Consider the following 21,052-nt stretch of genomic DNA (forward strand, 5'->3'; position numbering starts at 1 on the left):
AAGATTACTGAAATTCTAAAAGAAATTAGATTTACATAAATTCATTATAAGAAAAAAATATATTCAATGCATTTGGAAAATTAGCATATACTGATTACTAACATGCTTTTTCATTTATAATGACGATCCAATTATTCTATTACGAATGTACATTTATGAATTTTTCTAAAACACGCATTTTTCTTTGAAAGTTTTAAGGATTAGAGTCATGAAAAGAGTTATTTTTTATTACATTTAGAATAGTCAAATTTATCTATCTTTTACAGAATAAATCCTTTCTAATTATGTGTTGCGTTGTGAAAAAGAAAACTAACTATTTCAAGAATACAAATTTACATTTTTAGTCGCTCTCCATATATCACAGGTTTCAAAATAAAGAATCAGTAATGAGCTTAGCAGAAAGTGAAGTCTAGATACTTTTAAAGCCTTTAGAAGATTCCTTGTACGTAATCTCTGTTTAATTATAATATTTTATTTTTACTTTTTTTTCTGGAAATTCTGGAGTAAAAGTAAAATTTGTCTTATCAAAAATTTAACGACATGAAATGAGGCTTATGGCATAAAGTGAATAATAATGCTCGAAAATATTTGAAGATTCTTTTTTTTTTATAAAATATTAATGCAATTTAAAACTGCTGTTGAACTTTAAATTCTTTTAAGGGTAAAATTATCTCTTATAAACAATATATATATATTCTTTTAATTAAGGTTGTTTAATTTTTATTAATTAACATTAAATAAAAGAATGCATATGCAGAAGCGAATTCTAACTAAAGAGACAAAAATTAACTATAAAAAAGACTCAGTGGTGCTCTTTTTTTTTTGATATTACAGAGTGATGCCTGTTCTAAATTTACCCTCCTCTCCCTTCTGAATTTAAGGCGCGGTAGCATGGTGGGAATGTCTCGGCTTGGGATACGATTAAACCAATGAACCACCGTGTAAGCTGGTGTGATATGTTAAATCCGTCCGGACCAAATATCCTCCCGCTGGTGTAGAGCAGAAGTTTAAAGAGAGGGGGTTGCCAGTTCAAGCGTCATCCTCGTCATATGACCGCAGTTCAAAATTACGAAGCCGTTTCACAATAACCATAGTGTTGCTTTTGAACGAGAAGTTAATATAAATAAATTAAACTATCACCTAAATATTTCTTTATTAGAGCATTCACTGGTAACACTGGTTATATTTACTATAAATTTAATCTATAATGAAACATTTCCTATTCATTTCCTTCATAGTATCAATAATTTTTAAGCATCACATTTTGACAAAGTCTTGAAGCCGCGTTATTTTATTATCTGAACATCTATTCTGTTTATTGTATTCATGACTTTTGTAACTGAGTCGAGTAAAGTGACACCAAAATTGCAATTAAAAATGTAACTGTCCGGGTTTCTTATCTTCTGATTGGATGCTGTTTTTCATAGGTACTATTATTTTACATTCTTATTGCTCATATCAACTTGCCGGATTTGTTTAAATTAGGCGATTATTTCAGTGTCTTCATGGCGGACTCAGTTTTTATCAGGAAGGTTGTAGAATACATGTAGATAAGTTAAAATATCTCACAATTATTCCAGATAAGATATCATACCTTTCCTGAAAAAGAAAAGTTTATTAAGGATACTAAAAAATGATTGCTAGATATAAATTTTTTTATCTTTTATACATACATATATATATATATCAGTATAAATTTCTCTTGGTTAAAAGAACAAGCGGGAGTAAATAAAACGACAGACAACCTAATGAAAATTCCTTCAAAAGAGGACTTAATTGATAATAATTTCAATAAATCATGTATCCATATTAAAACTGAAGGCACAATGATAATGATGTATTCAATGGAAAATAGATGTTCGGAATCCACAAAAGACATATGGAAGAGACGCTTCTTTAATAAAGTCGATACGACAAAGATTTAAAGAAAGATTTGTTTTTCCCGAATTTTTGCTGAACCAAATACTTTAAAAGCTTATCAGACCAAAGGTCTTGGGAAAGATGTTAAGTGTTCCAATAAGAGAAATGGGAAATTATAAAAATCAACGAGATTAGTTGCCTTCTGGCTGGTTGGAAATTGAACTGAAAACCATACTGAAATTCCAAATTGTTCAGGAGTCCTGCCATCCTGGTAGTTGAGAAACTATTGATTAAAGAATTGGACGTTAGCAACTATGGACATCATTTTATTTTTCCAAATTTGTTATTAAATTTTACTACTTTTTCCCCTTATTTTCTATTTTCAGTTTTTAAAATTTCCTTACATTTTTTATTTGATTTTATTTGGCGTTTCGAAATTTCTAAATATAAATAATCCTTCCTTCAGGACCAGCCGGGTTCTGGTCCTCAATGTTGCTCATTGGTGGCAAGATGGAGTGATTTTTTTCTTTATGTCTTTCTTATAGAATGCGTTGCTTCATGTCGACTCAAATTTTATCGTTTGTCTTTTGTTTAGGCAGCGTTTGGATTTTGTTATGTCAACTTGACAGAATATAAACTGAATTTTTTCCATGGTTTTCAATAATGAAAGAAAATCATGTTATTGAATATATACTAATGTAATAAAATCGGTTTAATGTAATAAATGGTAATGTAATAAAATCCATCTTCTTGCAACAAGGAAAAGTATTGTTAAAATTCATTCAAAAATATTTTTAAATTATTGCTAAAATTATATAACAATGCAATTGATATTACTAAAAGAACAAAATTTTTTTAAATGGTATTAAAATTTGTTGTGTGCAATGATATTTTCTGGATTTATAGAAAAAAAACCCTTATATTTTTTTTTCCAATTAGTTAAGTTTTAAATCAAATTTTCAAAAAAAAAAAAATGACACAAGATGCACTTTTCCATTCACTGAAATACGTCTGCAAAATTTAATAGTTGTAGGTTACAAATGGTCATATATGTAAACTACATAGAGCCCTCTCTATCTAATTCACACACGCAAACACGCTTGCATACATTCTCATTTAATATTAGTAAGGAATTTCATCTTCGTTTAATACAGAAAGAAAGCCTATTAATACAAAAAGCTAAAGTTATAAAATTTTGCTCTCCAAACTTCGATTCAAAACTGAAATGTGTTAAACTATTAATTACTAATTTGTAGTAGGGAGAAAAGAGTGCCAAGTTACATTGCAAAGACCTAAATTCCAGAGTTCCAGTGTTCTAGAATATATAGATTAAACAGGATTAAAATAATTTGACATGTTTCTTTGTTTAACGATTTTAGATAAAACAATATCTGTCTTTGTATTAGAACAATAAATATTGAAAAATTCGAAGAAGAAATTATGGCAATTTAACACATTTTTTTTGTGGACATGCTTCTTGAAGATTGCTTGCATTTCGTAAGAAAGTCCGTGAAATCACTAAGATAAAAGATTTGGCAGCTATGTTAGTGGTACACGTGGAAAAATAATTTCTTTGAAAGGAAAATTTTTGTAACGAAATTTTCAAACGTTATATCAATAGAAATACCCAAGCATTTGAAAAGCCAAGGAGTGTCGCAGTTTCATGACGTTTCCACAGGAAAGTTCTCGAAAACTCCTTCACGCATTCTTATAATTAGTCCCACAAAATCTCTACTTTCCATTAAAGCAGGATTATTAAAATTTGCCGTATGATCTTATAATTCAAACTTTCTCTTGTACTTTGAAAGCCTGCATTTTCTTCACTCAAAAGTTACATGCTGCGAGGCATTAACTTTTATCCGTTATGTGAAAGAAGGTTACGATAGTTGATTAGTCTGCTTTACAGGAAAAAGATCTGAACAGCAAACATCTTCTGACTTCATTTTCCATCCTGTGCATTTCCTGTCTAACTGAATAGTAAGTTATTAGTATAAGCATTATATGCCCGATATTTTGGAACCAAATATATCCTTGTTGCATTAATATATCTCATCATTTATCTATCAACAGTTAAAATATTTTCGAAGAAATTGGTTTTAAACATAGCAAAACATTTATCTGTGGATTCCAAATCCGTTGAATATTTCAAAAGTCACTAATGCTTATAAAAGTAAACTTATGCACAAATATTATAAATTTTAAGTGTTTGAACTTTCCAAACATAGTTTCTTGCTTTCTGTATACGAAGTAAAAAGAGCACAAAGAGAAAGCATTGCCAATCATAAAAAAAATTCAAATTCAAAATTTTCAGGAATTTACACATTTTAGATCTTTATCAATCCAAGAAACGCATTTTAGACTTTGAACACAATAAATTGAACTTTGACTGTCTTTGAACACAATAAATTAAAAATGCTTTTTGTCAATCGTTAAAAAATTCAAACTCGAAATTTTCAGGAATTTACACATTCCAGATCTTCATCTATCCAAGAAACGCATTTTAGACTTTGAACATAATAAATTGAAATTTGACTGTCTTTGAACACAATAAATTAAAAATGCTTTTGAGTTAGACAGATGCATATATTATATGGACTTAAGACTAAGTTTGAAAATTTTGATACAATTCTGAGCGAGAATCATTCAGAGGAAGTCTGTCCGTCTGAGTGTCCAAATGCAAATAATCACAACAAAGCATGAAGAGCTAGATACATGAAATTTGTTTCGCAGTTTTAACACCTAAAGTGTAGATTCTTTTTATTTTTTAAACCTAATCTGTCAATGAGTTAACCATCTATTGGTTTTTACTTTGCATTAATATAAACATAATAATTCAGAGATGCAATGGTTAAATAAGTGAAATTTGATATGATATGATCTTGTGGCTAAAATTGTAATTCCCTATCAGATAATTAATTCACTACTAGTAATACTAATAATTTATTGCTAATACTACTAATAATTTTTCTTTTCTTTACCTTCTTTACCATCAATTGAGAAACATGTTAAAATTATCGTTTGGTACTAATATGTGACTATATACTAGATTTTCTTTCTTCTTCTGCATTTATTCACTCAAATCTTTCGTAAAATTCCTGTTGTATAAAACAGATTTTTTTTTCATTTCAGTCACTAAATATTTTAACAGAAAATGTTAAAAATATCTGATGAAAGAAAATACGGAAATAAATACGAATAATAACCATCATTTCTTTCACCAGGCAAATTTCACCTAATTAGGGATTTAAAAGAAAACTCTATTAGTTAGTATTAAGGGATTATTTTTCCTTCGTATCCTTTCGTTTATTTTTAATACAACTTCTGCACCTTACGTATTTAAAATTAAACCATTAATTATAAATCAAAATGTATTTCATTTTCACGTTTTTTTTCAATTCCACAGATAAAAAACTTTTTTCTAAATTAGTAGCTTATATTTAATTAAGATCCAAACCTACCCAGATGGGTTAGGATTTAAATCGAATAAAAAAAATGTCTTTACAGAATGAATTTAACCTTTATTACAAAAGCCTATTTAACTGGATTTCAATAAATAGATTAGCAAAAATATAAAGATTATTCTTTTGAAAGATTTTCAACTCTTGACAACAAATCTATTTACTTTTTTCTTCTTAATTTTAATCAAAATTTTGTATTGCATCAAGCATATTTTCTCGATATCATATTTTTAACTCAAAAATTTTGAAGATTAGAATCAAGAAAAGAATTGTTTCGATTACATTTGGAACAACAAAAGAAATTCTTTTTCACATAAAATCTCATTTAATTATTTGTTGCTTTGAAACAAAAGAAATTTCCTCTTTAGAGATTTCATGTATAAATATTTTATTATTTTTCGAAGGATAAGAATTTTTGAATACTCGACACAATTTTCAAACATTTTTTTTATTAGATATCAGTGATGATTTTTGCAAAGAAAGTATAATATTATTAAGACAAATATGGAATATTGTTTACATGTATTCCCTGTTTAATGGTAAGTATTCTGTTGATAATTTTTTCTCTGAAAGTTTGCAGGTGGCTTAAAACGAAATATTCATAAAAAGAACATTAATACGAAATAATGCAGACGTTTTTATTTTAATCGTTGCTGTAAACAAACAAGATAAAATGAATCTAATTTAAATGTAAATGGTATTCGATGGTTAGCTCCAATTTTTTTCTTAATCAATTCGAAATTTTAATCAGCAAAATAATAGCTATTTTTTGACAAAAATTTTAATTGGTGGCTTAGTTAGAGATACACAAAAACCAAATGGAAATTTAGAAAAAAAAATAGCAAGAAAAATTCAATTATTTAATCTGTGTTCTCGATAGTGTTTTGAAAATTAAAGAAAATTAACTTCTTTGACAAAATTATTTTTGTAATTTTGGAATTAGGTATTATTAACTTTTTTGTTTTCTTGCTTTGGGAAATTTTATCCTCTACTTGATGATTCTTAATTATATTTGATAAGGTTATACAATATTAACATTTTATAAGTTATTAATTCATTTTTAAATGTATTAATTTTCTTTGTTTATCTGGCATATCCTTCTTATTACTATTATATAATGTTCTTTCGATCTATAGTTTTATTTACAATAATAGTAGTTCTAATTTTCTATTTGTTTTTTAAACTATGTGTTCATGTGCATTTTGCAAGATGTGTTTTCCTATTTACTTTGTAAGATGTGTTTTAAGAAATCCACACTTATTTCCAATTTTGAATTAAGTGAAATTATTTTTGATTTTCTTTTTAAATTTAGATTCTTAAGTTTTTTGTTTAACCTTAAATTTAGTTTAACTTTTTACGAAGATAATATAGTTCTCAAAAGAAAAATATTTAAATCATATCTTCTTGTTTCGCATCATTTCAATATAAAATTTTTAATGTTATAGGATTTTTTTTAGAAATTATATATTTTCGAAATCTTTAACATTTTTTGTTGTTTTATAAAACAATTAAATTTATATGAAGATGAGAAGAGATCTGAAACGTGTTGAAAGGAATAAAAAAGTAAATATCTGAATATGCTATTAAATTCAAGTGGCTTCAATTACATAAACTGCACATTAGAAAAAAAAGAAACATCTGCATTTTATGGGAAAATTGCTAATAATAATTTTGTCTCGAAAATAAATAAGATATTATTATGAATATTTTATTCTAAATGTACATCTATCCTATTATTATGAATATTTTATTCTAAATGTAACATCTATCCTATTATTATGAATATTTTATTCTAAATGTAACATCTATCCTATTATTATGAATATTTTTTTCTAAATGTAACATCTATCCTATTATTATTTATTTTGGCACTGAATTTTGATTTCTTTTAATTCTGATATATACGTCTAAGTGCATAAGTTGTGAATGGAGACTTGGATTCATTAGAGCATATTTTGTTTAATGATAATGTTTATTGAAAGCAATGATTACATGATCTTAAGGAAAGCAAGCTATTAAATTCCACGCTTTGGTTTGGCTGCCATCTTCCATTCATTTTGATACTCAAGTGCAAGAAGAAGAGCTTTGTCTGGAGTAAATAGCCCTAAAGAGTCTATGAAACCCACATATCCTTCGTTAAGAGCTACGTATGGTGAATCATTGCCGTTGGCTGCTTCTTCCATCTTCTTGGCATACTTTTTGGCTAACTGGACCGAATTTTGAGGAGTGAGAACTCCTTGCGTAAATAAGTATTTGGCAAGCGAGTTGGAGTAGACTTGAATCACTATATCGGAAGACAGCTTATCGTAGTTTTCTGCAACTGCTTCAATTGCTTCGTTGGCGACAAATTCAGCATTCGGAGTCTTAATCTGGGTTAAAATATCGAGGATTTCTGGGTATTTTCCGTTGCAGAATTCCATGGCAGGGAGATCGTTGAAATAATCAAAGAAATCGGACAAGATTTTAGAAGACTTTACTTCTTCTTGGAAAGTGCAAAAGAAATTATTGATACAAAGGTCCTTTGATTTAGATTTTTTGAAAATAAGTTTTGGAGGACGCTGGGGTTTCTTTCGGTGGAATGCTTGTCCAGGAGATATGCATGGTGTTCCAGGAAGGCATGGAGATCCGAGTTCAAGAATTGAATCATCCTTAACTGAAAGAAAAGAAAAATCAACATTTTATTTTAGTATGCAATATAATTAAAATGCTCAATATAGTAGTGTGCTTCGTATTTAATGCATGGAATTAATTAGATCCTGAAACAACTGAATCGGGAAGATGCGGAAGAAGCAAGGTGAAAACAGATAAATTAAAATATATGTAATAAATATAAAATAAAATATATAAATTAATATATATAAAAAATATGTAAATAAATTAAAATAATATAAAATATAAGTATGAAGATTAGATGTACAATTTAAAATAATAATGAGAAAATAACTCCATTAATGCTTATATATAAAAACAAAAAGTATATATTCAAAGTACAAGAAGCTTTAAATAATCAATTCAAAATGAATGCAGATTACACAAATGTAAACAAAACAAAACATGAACACATAAGAAGATGCATGATTTATTTAAAAATAAATCTGTAAACAGCAAATAATAAAAAAAAGAATACTAAAGTGTGAGATTATAATGGCACGAGTTTTAGCAACAAAAATTATCAAAATAAATTTTTAAAAAAATGCAATTCTAAGTGTCTGAGGAGAAGGTCTTCTTAAAGATATGCGAAGATGTGAAAGTACAAGACGAAGACTTCAAAGTACTCATGATTTTAATCTAATTCAGAAAGGATGTAGATTGTAAGCAAAAAAAAAAAAATGAGGTGTTGCTTTTAGGAAAATATATAAAGGTAACAAAAACAAATATTATGAAAATAATTCAAAAAGAAATCTCTGTGTAAAAGTAGCAAAATACATTTAAAAGAGTACTCAATAAAGTTGATTAAAAAGGCTTCGTGCATAAATAGCTAAAATTTAGTAAATTACTTTAAATACAGTATTAATTCTATCATATTTTAAGCCATATCCATCTGCATTTATCAAGTCTACAGGAGAACGTTGAAAAATTGTTTTAATTTTGTTTAATTTTGCTATAGTAACTGATGAGGATTATTTATACTGTTGCAAAATAAATCGTAAATATTTTATTTAAAAGTAGCTAACGATTATTTTAATAATTATAAATTTTATTTTGTAAATAGTTGTGAAATTCAGATTGGCAACAGTGATATTTCTGGAACTTTTAACTTATTGTTTAAAAACGATGCTAGAATTTTGAATGAAAATAAGTTGATATAAATTTGATAATATTATCTATAATGTAATAAGATTTAGTTTTATAGTGTTTGTTTGAATTTTATTTTTGTTGACGCATGAACACAACAATACTATCGTCACGTTAAAATAAAAACATTTGGAGAAAGATAAAAAGTTTTACTTCATGAATTGGAATCTATAGTACGCAAGACATGCTTGATCTTGTAAATTCTTTTTTTTTCCTGCCTAGAAATTGCGGAATTTTTTTTAGTTAATTTACAAATAAATTCCGCCTTTACGATATTCAATTGTACTCTGCAACGCCATCTTTAAGAAGCTGACAAATTAATATTTTATTTTCGACAAGATAAAAAAAGAATTTTCTAGTGAAAGGTGTGAATTTTATTTTATGATCGAAAAATAATACGACATTTGAGATATATTAGTTTTAATAATATACAACGCATGAAAAGGAAATTGGAAATAATAATATTTTAAACTAGAAATAAATTATCTTTCCTCCTTTTTACAGTAAAAGTGAATGAAAACAATATTTAAAATGCATATATTAAATTTATTACTAAAACTATATATTATTTAGAGACAGTTAACTTACTTCAGACAAACTGTTAAAAAATTATAGGAAACAATTTTTTCTAGTTTATTTAAACACATTAATTTGTATGACAATTTTTAAATGCATTTTCTGAAAAATAAATATTGCCACTTTAATTAATTTATTAAAAGTGGGATATTTCATAACAAAATTCTATAAAATTTGATTAAATTCTGTATGCACACGTTAAAAAATTGATGGTGGAATAGACTACCAGCTAAGCTTACTTCATTTCATGCAGGGTTTACACTCGGCCAGTTATAAGACTGCTAGGAAGTAGCGCATGCGCAGAAAGATACTGATTTATGCTTGCTACAATTCCATAAGATAGATTCAGGCATTCCATGCTTGACTATAAATTACTATTTTGGCGTGAATGAATTTTTCTATTCCACTGTGTATCGATTAAAATGATGGATATTTAAGCAAAAAACATTTCAAAATAAAAGTAATAAGATCAATATACCTAAATTTGGAAAATTATAGAAAAAAAGGGCAAATGAAATGAAAACACACACACACACACACACGCACGCACACACACACACACACACACACACACACACACACACACACACACACACACACACACACACACACACACACACACACACACACACAATCTCACATCAGAAAGAACAATGAGCGAACGCATTTTTTTCTACGCATGCGTTGCTTACTTGCCTTCTTATAATTGGATGAGTGTAAACCTGCGTCATGCTTTACAGCCCCTTTCAGTTCAAAATATACAGTAATTTTGACAAAAAAAAATTCATTTTGATCAAATTTTATCAATTGAGTGTTTTTTTAAAATAATATACAATTCTTTTCTTTTTTTATTTACCCTTTTATTTCTGATGTTTTTTAAAGATTGTTTCAGTTATTTGGCAACATAAAGATTGTTTCTGGCTCTTTTTCTTTTAAATTTGTCTCTCAGTCTTTTTGTTAATGCTACATAAAGAAATTTAACATTTCAAGAGGAAAAATTGTATTCCATTGAAATTTACAAAGTGCATCAATGAAATTTTTTCCCAATTTTTTCTCATAATGCACTTACAATAGTAGAAATTGACGTAACGAATATAAATAATCAATTTAAAATTAATTACTTGAACATTATTTGGAAAGTAACTCACACAATGTTTCGAAATTTTCGATTTAAATTATTCTCTGTCTTATATATATATATATATATACACACAAGAAATTATATCTATAGACATTAATAAGACTTCAAGATACATGAAAACATTTAATTTTTATTATAGTAACAATATTTTTAAAGAATAATACAATGTTCCAAACGATTTATTTTTAGATGAATTGAATCGGAAATCAAAACGTTGCCAGCTAGGAAATGGAAATTTCTCTTCAAATTATAAATAGAAAGAAAAGTTAAAAGTGTGACATTAAATAGATAATGCTATTTCTTAGTTCTAAACGAATGAAAAGCATAAAAATTAGAAATTATCGAAGTAATATTCAAAGACACTTTTTGTTTGAAAATAAATAAACAAGTAAATGAGAATAAGAAGAGGCATTATATTGTAATAGAATAAATAATCTATTCTTATTTCTTATTATTTTGAAGAATTGTTTCATTTTGACTTATACATTTTTATTTTCTTAGTACTTTGTCAGCGTGTTTTAATAATGTAAAATTTCAAGAATCGAGAAGAATTAGGTAGATAAATTGCATATAAAATATTTTTAATATTTTTTCTGTCCTTGATAAGGTTCCAGCTTCAAAGGAATAATAACTTTTCCGTATTTTTAAATACAAGCCTTTTTTTAATATTAAAGTAATGACGGGAATGCAAAACGAGAAAAGTATGAAGCGAAAAATAAATAACTGATTTATAAAACGAAATTCGATTTCAAATAATTATTCAGAGAATTTTAAGGATTTTTTAACTAAGAAGATTAAATTGTACAATGATCTCATATTAGTATATATAGTTGTTTGAAAATGAAGTAAATAATGTGTATAATAATTTCATTGTAAAATTAAGAGGTCTTAATATTTTCTTCTCGAAGCAATCGGCAATTAATAAATTGTTATAGAAAATATCCTCCATGTTTGTTGCCAAAATTAAATTTGAGTTTATTTTTAAATTATCTAAAAATCTTTTTAAGGGAAATTGTATTATTCGAAGAAAGCATTAAACTCTGTATTATTCGATACTTCGAACAAGCACAAGCGATACAAATGAATACAAGCAAACGATACAAATAGATACTAAGCAGATTTTGTTTTGCTTTAAATAATTCATTCAACATGATGATATATACTTATGACAAAATACAAATACATTAAAATTAAAATATAAAAAATAAGTATTATTTGCTGAAACAAAAACATATCACCTTTTAAAAGTTTGAAACCAAGTTGTTATAATCAGACAAAATTTAAAAGAACTGCAGTGAAATATTTGATACATTTGAGCAATGCTGAGAGAAAAAAATATCGGAATATCACAATTTTTAAATAATTTTCTAAAATTTGCCACATTCCTTGAAATAATGATATACAAATGAGAACGTTTTCCCAAGTGGGGATATTTATGTTCATTATCTTCAATTTTCTTTAAAAAAAATCAGTAAAATTTCTCTTAAAATTCAAAAATGAAGACCATAAGAGACAATTGCGATTTTAAGCAAGTAAATATGAATTCATTTCCTTGCCATATTAGACAAATAATGATCATTTAAGACTATTTAATTTTGGAATCAAAGTTTCACCCATTACGAATGCATTTCAAGACATTTTGCTTTAGGGTAAAACTCAAGACTTACCTTATCACAATATTGTGAAACATTTGTCTTCTGCAACCAACAGATTTTAAAAATGCGAAGGCTAGAAGGAGCAAATTTAAGCAAAGAATAAGAAACATTTACACATTGCTGTATCTGATGGATAATTATTATTTTAAGACGAGTTGAATTTTTGAATAAAATATCATCTCTAAAGAAAACATTTAAATAGAATATTCAAATTGCCATAGGACTAAATCCGAAATTTGTGACTCCACAAGGTAGCGAATGTTTTTCTTCTTTCAATAGAAATTTTAAATTCAATATTCAAAATTCAATAAATTCAATAGGAATGTTTTATATTATACATTGCTGTATCAGATAAACAAGGAATAATCGAAAATATATTGAATTTTCGAATACAATCTCATATAACAAACGCCATGAGTTGGCTCGACATTGTTCAGATAATTTTATACGATATGCTCATGGAAATGTTGAGAAAATTTCTCATAATATTTCTAGTTATTAGTTTTATTAATGGGTGGATACTCCAAGTAATCCATAATGATAATCTAGAAAAAGAATGATTCTCTCTGATGTATTCATTATTTTTTCTAATACTTTTACGCAGATCACACAATCATGCTTCAGATGAAGCGTCCGTCTTATCGGCGTTTTATTTTCTGATATACAAATTATAAAGAAAATATTGAGTCGTCCTGAAATTCGAACTCGAAATTTCTAGCAAATCTTCTAGTATCTGAGTTCAAAAAACACATTTTTAGCATCATATCTCTCTGTTAACACAATAACTAAAAATCACATTGAGCTAGATGGCTGAAATTTGTTATATGAATTTCAAATCAAAATTTTATATATCCATTTAGTTTTGAAAGAAATCCATTAAGAAGAGATCTGTCTGTCCGACTGTTTGATTAAAAACGAACTCGATAAGTGCAAAAAGCAAAGATCTAGGCAGATAAAAGTCGCTGCACAGATTGAGCATCTAAAATATAGATACTTTTGAACGAAAGCTGTTAAACAATTGACCGTCTGTCTGTCTATACTTCCGCGGGCATGTAAATACAATAACTTATAAGCGCAATGACTTAAATAAAGGACATTTTGAATTAAAGAACATCTTGTGACTAAATCTCTAGTTTCGTATGCAATTTAGGTTTCAATCGGTTGGACCAAATAGTCGTCTGAATACATATTTGAACGATATATTCTGTTAAAACATTAGATTCACGTCACAAGTGTATAATTTATAATTCGTAAGTAATGCTCATTAATGCCATCCAAGACATTTCCGGCTTTACCCAAGGTTCACAATTTTATGCGGAAAAAGGAAGATAAGATCTTTATTGGAGAATATGCGAGAAAGATTTCGGCGAGATTATTCCTCGTTGTGTTTTCTGGAGCAGTTGCAGAATTCTCACTGTCGAAATTTCAGTGCGAGCGTTATCAGAAGCACCAACACATATACTTAATTATCTCCATAGTCTCTAAGGTAATGGAAAATATATCGCTGTAAGTATCAATGTCATTGTAACTGAAACTTTTTAATCGATAAATCAATTTGGGGGAAAAGGCGTTGTTTAATCAAACACTTAGCATTCACATACATTATAGACCTGTTTTTCCATCTCACACGATCTTTTCAAATCAAAGAAAATGAAAAAAATCTCGAAAAAATCTTATATCGTTCTTTTCAAACTACCCTCACTTATCTTATATCATTTTAAAGCCTTCCCTTGAAAAATAATTAATAAAGAATTTTACGGAATAAGGAATAAAATTTTTGAAATTAAAAGTTATTAATATTTTCGAAAATTGTAAGCTTTTCATTATCTAAAAGGTTACTAAAATTTCATTAAAAAGTAGATCTACATCATGAACATACATAGTAGTAAGTAAAAAGTAGAACTACATAATGAACTTTTAATATAAATAGATATTGGTTAGTTAAATAGTTATTAAAATTCTACATCATATGCTTTTAAAGTGCTATCTTGGACAATAAACATTAGAAATTATTTTTATATAGATAAAATTATTTCATTTATACTAATTGTTCTAATTTTTACTATATGAATAATAAGCATCTGAAATGATATTAACGTTTCTTCTAAAAATAGTTTTGGGCTATTAAATTGCACAGCTAATATCAGTGGTTTATTGATATTTTGATCGAAAATTCTAAATCATATATTTTTTAAAGTGTTCAACTATACACTATATACATTTTCATTGTTTATATTATTAATATAAGAAATAAAAATTTCATAATTGGTGAAATAAATGTTACACATCTTAATGAATAATATATACACTAATAAAGAAATAATTACTATAAAAATTAAAACCATACATTTTAAACCCAGGGTAGCTTGTAAAGCTCCAACGGTGATCCCTAAAAAGAGCATTGATCCTAATTGCAGCATTTTAGAAGAAATCTAGGTCGAAACTTTTCTGAGAAGTCATCAACTTTAAATTTTTAGGGCGATATTTAAAAGATGCCAATGGCAGCTATTTAAATAAAATAGCCGGAAGTAAATAAAGATTTACAAACTTTTGCTGCGCAATTCAATATCGTTTGGAAATTTTGATTTCTTTATTTAGAAAATTTTCGAAAGGAACTTGAGAATTCCAGGAAGTAAACGAATTTATTGACACATAAACGAATATTTTATTGAGTTGGGTAGGACCTTTTCCTTTAGTGAAAGTTAAGACTGTAGTAAATCAGTGAACATTTCAGAACTAACATTCAGAAATTTTAGAACTGATAAATATTTAAGCAGCTTTATGGGAGTTCGTGGATATAAAGAATGTGAATGCTTCTCTTGCACATAAGTGAGTTAAAATAAACGTGCATAAATCTACAGAGAGAAGTTGTCGCCAAAAAAATGGAATAAGCTTTTATTTCTCTAAATATTGCACTTAGGCTTATACTTACAGTTACAAAATTTCATTAAATGAAGTGGCCAATTGCATTAAAACACTTTGGCATCTGCAGAGGAGAAAGCTAATTATGAAAGTTAAATTTATATCCAACCCCATAGAGAAACCATCAGTAATTGTCTCCCCCAAACTTTCCCGTATATTCTCTAATAAATTCGCCATGTCAGAGAATGACTTACATGGCATTGGCATACAATAGTTACGAAACATTAATTTTTAGCATGGATTTAGCATTTTTACTGAATCTATCGTGTCATTCTTGGCGAGGTATTTGGCGATTAATCCCTGGCATGCGATTGGTAATATCCAAAAATTGAATTTGTGTTTTAGAAATCTTTTTTCTAACCGACTTAAAAAAAATGGACACAAAACTATACTTGTAGCTACAAAATCACGTACCAAATTTGATATATTTAGGTCACTGTGCCTTTGAATTATCGCGTTTACATGTTTCTGAAAGTATAGACAGACAGACAATCAAATGGTAGTTGAATTTGGCTCAAAATTTGTAAAAACTAATTATCGCGTTAATTTGTATTCGAACAACCGGACAGTTGGATTTCTTCTAAACAGATTTTGCACAAAACTTAATAGAAATCTTTAAATGTGGTGTAAAGACCATATACTGAATTTCAACTGCCTAGCTCAAAGTATTTTTGAGTCATCTATATTACATATACTACATATACAAGTTATCTTTATTACATGTACTACGTATACTACATACACAAAAAAGTAAAATGGAATAAAATGTTTTTTTTTATTTACATTCAAGACTACACATACACATTTCTACCTACAAATTTTGCCCAGATAAGCTTATTTTTAAATTTAGAAGGAATAAGCGGAAACTTAGATGAAAACATTTATTTCAGAATTTCAAATTATTCTAAAACTGAAAAACTGTCATATGAAAACATTTGCTTAATAGTACACCCACCGATTATCATAATTTCAAAGAAATTTGATAATAACGCATAATGCTATTCCTTTTCATTAGCAGACGTTGCAACTTCGACTTTTATGAAGGGAAGATAAACTTGAGAACTGAATATTTAAGATATCTTAAAGAAATACTTAAATGCCGAGGAAGAAAATAAAATTGTTATTTCACGCGATTGTGGTTAAGAGGAAAAAGAATGATTCATTTCAATTACAAAAAACGGGATATGTTGACAATTTATGCTGTATGTAATGGTAATGCTGGGTCAGTTGTAAAAAAATAGAAAATCGTATTCGAATTATTCAAATATATATATATATATACTATAATCGTCAAAAAATATCGAACATGATTTTTTAAACAATCTCAACATTTCAAACCTCCTTGAATCTGAAAAACACATTCTTGGAATATGTTTGTCCATCGCTTCATCTGACTGTCTATGAACTCTATAGCTCAAAACTGCTGTGAGCAAAATGAGTGAAATTTGTTATTATTTTAACACAAAATTTATAGTGACTAAGAGGACTAATGACCAAATTTGTAGATTTACACGAAATTTTGAACGAAATCCGTTTTACAAGAAGTTTGTCTATTCGATTATTCGAGAACAAGTGAACACGATCTATCAAGCGAATCTAACGGTAGGAGCTTTTACATGAATGTAAAAGCGAGAAATCTAAAATGCAGTTAATGAAAGTAAATAAAATTAGGTATATGTTTTTGTGACTACAATTGCAATTTGCATTTGGAATTTTTCTTATTTTTTCAATATTTGCGAAAAAAGCGCCTAAACTATATATTTGATTTTCTGGTACTTGTGTATTAACTGCACGGTAGCGAATCTCCAAAGATCTCGGAATAAGTGCAATATAAATACTAGATTTTTACTCGCCACTGATATACAATTAATACAAGTACCAAATTTCTATACCATATCCCGAGATTTTACCATTTGGTCACTGCGGCCTCATTTTACATTCAATGTTATCGATTCTTATTGAAGCTTAACTTTCCCCGAATATTAGGCTTCAAAAATAGCATAGAATCACTTAGCATTTCTCTCCAAAATATTAGGATATTATTGAATAAAGTTAAAGTAAATGTATGCACACATTTTAAGCGAAAATGTATTTTGCACATTATAAAATGAAGAAAATGACTTCTTTTTTTTAAAATCTTAAATTTGATGTATGCGATTTTCTTGAGGAGTTTTATGAAATTCTTTGAATTAAAACTATATATGCAGAAAATAAAAGAAGCAAAATTAGAATGTCACAAAGAAAAGGAAAAACATAATGAAACTTTAGATGGGAAAAAGTAAATTGTTTTCATCATATAAAAACTTTTATATAAATGTATAAATTTATAAACAGTTTATAATCGCATATCATTATTTTTTAAGTTTTATCTAAAATGAATTGAAATTATGGAAAATATTTCTTTTTTTTTTTCAATTTATTTCCATGTAATTTCTATTTGAAATTAAGTTGTATTTTAAAATATTTTAATATGAGAGAAAAAAAATTAAAAAACCAATATTTGAGAAATAACGTCTAACAACTGCACACATTTACGTTACTTTTAATATTACATTTGATTTATCAACAAATTTCTGAATTAATGTAATCCCGTAACTAAGGAAAACCTGAAGGCCATTGATTTCATTTTTCATACGACCTTTTAAAACATCCAACCAACATCGATCCTTGACCAAACATTTACAAAAGTCAAATCTTTCGAAGTAAAAACACATGATGCATCGATTAGAAGCATACTCATCAAAATTGCATCAACTTTTAATGCATCTAACGATATTAATTTTAATCTTATAGCTCCTTCGATACAGATGGATTCTCTGGAAGGGAGAGGGAATGCATAATCAATCACCCCCTTCCTTTTAAAATTAAGTAAGCCTTATCCGGCATAAATCTGCCGACGTCGCTTTCAAATAAATGTCCCTCCGTCGTTAATCAAAGCAAAGATGCTAGCTTTAGTGAACCGAATTGGGATGAGTAATTTATGACGGTCCCCGTTATGCACTCGCAACCGTAACCTTTTTGCGAATGCGTGTGATTTACATTGGGCGCTCTATTACACTTGCTATATGTTTTCACGTTTACTAGGGGAAAAGCGATCCATTACTTTAATGGTCCTATTTTAATTAAAATCTCTTGAAGAAAAGATTACGACAAGGATGAGTTATTGAAGAGTGGGAAGATATGTGTGCTAGGCAGGCCGATTCCATAAGAAGAGTAATCAAGATATTAGCAGAAATGATGGCACATGAAGAATCCTGTGTTTGATTTATAATTTGATGCTGTAATATGGTTTGAAACTTAACTAAATGATACAAATTAATTATAACAGAATTAATCCAAAAAGAATACAGTGAATTGGTGAATACAGTAATACAGTGAATATTCAGCTAAAAGCGTTGCCAATAAGATAATTAGTGTTAGAAAAACTAAATTGCAAAAACAACTAATGGTTTATTCAAACTTAGTATAGATTCTGTGTGTACTAGGACAACAGGGAGATTACCGTTCATATCAGTATTCCGATACAACCACATTTCCAGGATTCTACCTCTCTAAGGGATGAAACGCGGAAGTATTATCCATTTCCAGAATTCTTTGTCATTCTTTGAATTTGATTTCCACCCCATTAGATACTTCGTCGTAGAGTTTTTAAAAAAATAAATACATGAATTTCGCGTCCTTTATGGTAGTACTATTTTATTTTAACTCAAAATTGCGTATTGATTGCATATAGGGTTAGTTCAAGTGGAGAAATAGCTCTCAGGAGTGGCACGAAAAATATTTCATATAAAATCATTAAAGTTGATTGTAGTTATCTAACTGTTAATCTCAAAATATCTTAAAAATCCAATTAAAAATGCGTTTTAACATAAAAGTTAACATTATTCTGTAAGAAAGTGAACCACCAAATTTTAAGAACAAAAATAATCGATTTATTCATCATTATTTAATGTTTAGGCCTCTTACAGTAAATAAAAATCGCTTTAAAATATTTTATAGAGAATTATTTTCTTTTTCAAACAATGCTCTAGAACCCGCAGTTTTTACTCCTCCCAATTCCGCTTATAATCCGAGTTCACCTTATTATTAAGCATAAATATTTCATATTTTCATGTCTCTTCTCACCCCTATTTTGACTAAATAAATGCATCCTGAAGCATGCTTAAAAGTACGGAGAGTTTCCGAATCCGAGAACGAACAATACTCATAATGTCTTCACTGAAAGACACGAAACTGACTTCAAGGGTCAAACGCCAGTGTAAAGAATGTATTGAGGAACAGTTTAGCAGATTCTGATAAAATTATGTAGCATTATTGCATATTTGGTTGCAAATGATGAACAGATTAAAAAGTATTTTTTTCTTTCATTTTTTTTCACCACAGTGTACCTTTACCACTTACTAAGTAATATCATTGCCATACCATTACTCTATTCACTTGTTATGATAAGAATTTTTTTTACTTGTTTCCAATGAAACGCAAGTGTGCTTCAGTCCTAAGGGGTGGTTGAGTAAAATGTTTCTTATTTTTTGAGGTACTGGACATGAAGGAAGGAACTGGATTCGGTTTTGATTTTTATCCTAACATTATTGAATTTAGATTGAATGACAATGCAACTGTCTTTATAGCAGAAGTGATGGCAATCAGAAATGATCTAGAACTTGTTGCTCAACGCAATGTAAATAGGACAAAAATAATTTTTGACTCCAGATGACTTTAATAGTCCTTGATTCCGTTGGTGAAACAAAAAAATAATAATATGGGATATAAAAGAACAAACTGCTGAACTTGGGGTTGAAATGATCAGAGCTCATCAGGGGTATATTGGAAAAGAAAAAGCAGATCAACTAGCCTAGGAAGCTTTTAACTTATAAACCCAAGAAATATCTTTCCATAAGTCCAAAATCCGACTCAGAAATGAGACAAAAACTAATAATTAAAGATTGGCAGGAGAGATGGAATGATCTGATTAAGGAGGGAAGAGCCTATCAGCATTTCAAAAACGTTTCTATTAACCGAATTGAGGGTGATTTGCATCTTAACCAAGTATATACTGGACATGGTGTATTTTCTGTACATCAAAACCGTTTCTTTGACAAAAATTCAACTTGTCAGTTTGACTCCGAAGAAGGCTCTATAAATCACGTTATCAAAGCCTCAGCACTATGGCGAGAATACCGACTCCAATAGCCAAGAAATTGGATGTCTCTTGACGTCGAAGAACTCATAAAAATTCCAGCCATTAAATCTTCTATTCGGGACATTTTGTCAAAGCTCTTGACTTTAATTCTCACCTAAAGTAAAAAGTTGACTTACATTTAATGTACTTTAGGCATTTTTATTGTGTCAAAACTTAATATGTAATGTGAAATGTAATATTTTTTCTATTCTTTTTTACTGTACCAATATGCGTTTTTTCTAAAGGGTTCTTTGTTGTTTGCAAATGTCCGATGTCATGAAATGTTGTTTGTTCCTTCGTGCTAGGTGGAGTTGTTCATCAGCGGCTTCATGAAATTTCTCGCATGGCATCTGGCTAGGTCGGGGTATTGCTTGTAATCATAACTTTGCTTGCTCATTTACAAGCTTTATCAAAGGTTAGAAGTTCAGCCTGAAAGACAGAATTTGTTTCGCTTAATTTATCAAGT

The 21,052-nt window shown here is 28.2% G+C and overlaps 1 protein-coding gene across 1 annotated transcript; it reads right to left on the reverse strand.

The window, feature by feature from the left end:
• Positions 1 to 7,273: 7,273 nt before the first annotated feature.
• Positions 7,274 to 14,967, reverse strand: LOC129976397 (uncharacterized). Its single transcript, XM_056089934.1, has 2 exons — positions 14,833 to 14,967; positions 7,274 to 7,971 (listed from the first exon to the last, which is right to left on the reverse strand). The coding sequence occupies exons 1-2, from the start codon at positions 14,903 to 14,905 to the stop codon at positions 7,334 to 7,336; spliced, it is 711 nt and encodes a 236-aa protein (XP_055945909.1). The 5' UTR covers positions 14,906 to 14,967; the 3' UTR covers positions 7,274 to 7,333.
• Positions 14,968 to 21,052: the final 6,085 nt, after the last annotated feature.

This window comes from Argiope bruennichi, chromosome 7 (assembly GCF_947563725.1).
Source record: "Argiope bruennichi chromosome 7, qqArgBrue1.1, whole genome shotgun sequence".
Taxonomy (NCBI): Eukaryota; Metazoa; Arthropoda; class Arachnida; order Araneae; family Araneidae; genus Argiope; species Argiope bruennichi.

Bases quoted from the DNA above. Each gene is read 5' to 3' on its own strand.
- LOC129976397 (XM_056089934.1), bottom strand. From the start codon at position 14,905: ATGCTGCAATTAGGATCAATGCTCTTTTTAGGGATCACCGTTGGAGCT. The intron at 7,972-14,832 runs GTATGGTTTTAA...CTTTTCTTTCAG, and splicing joins AGCTACCCTGGGTTTAAAAT to TTAAGGATGATTCAATTCTT.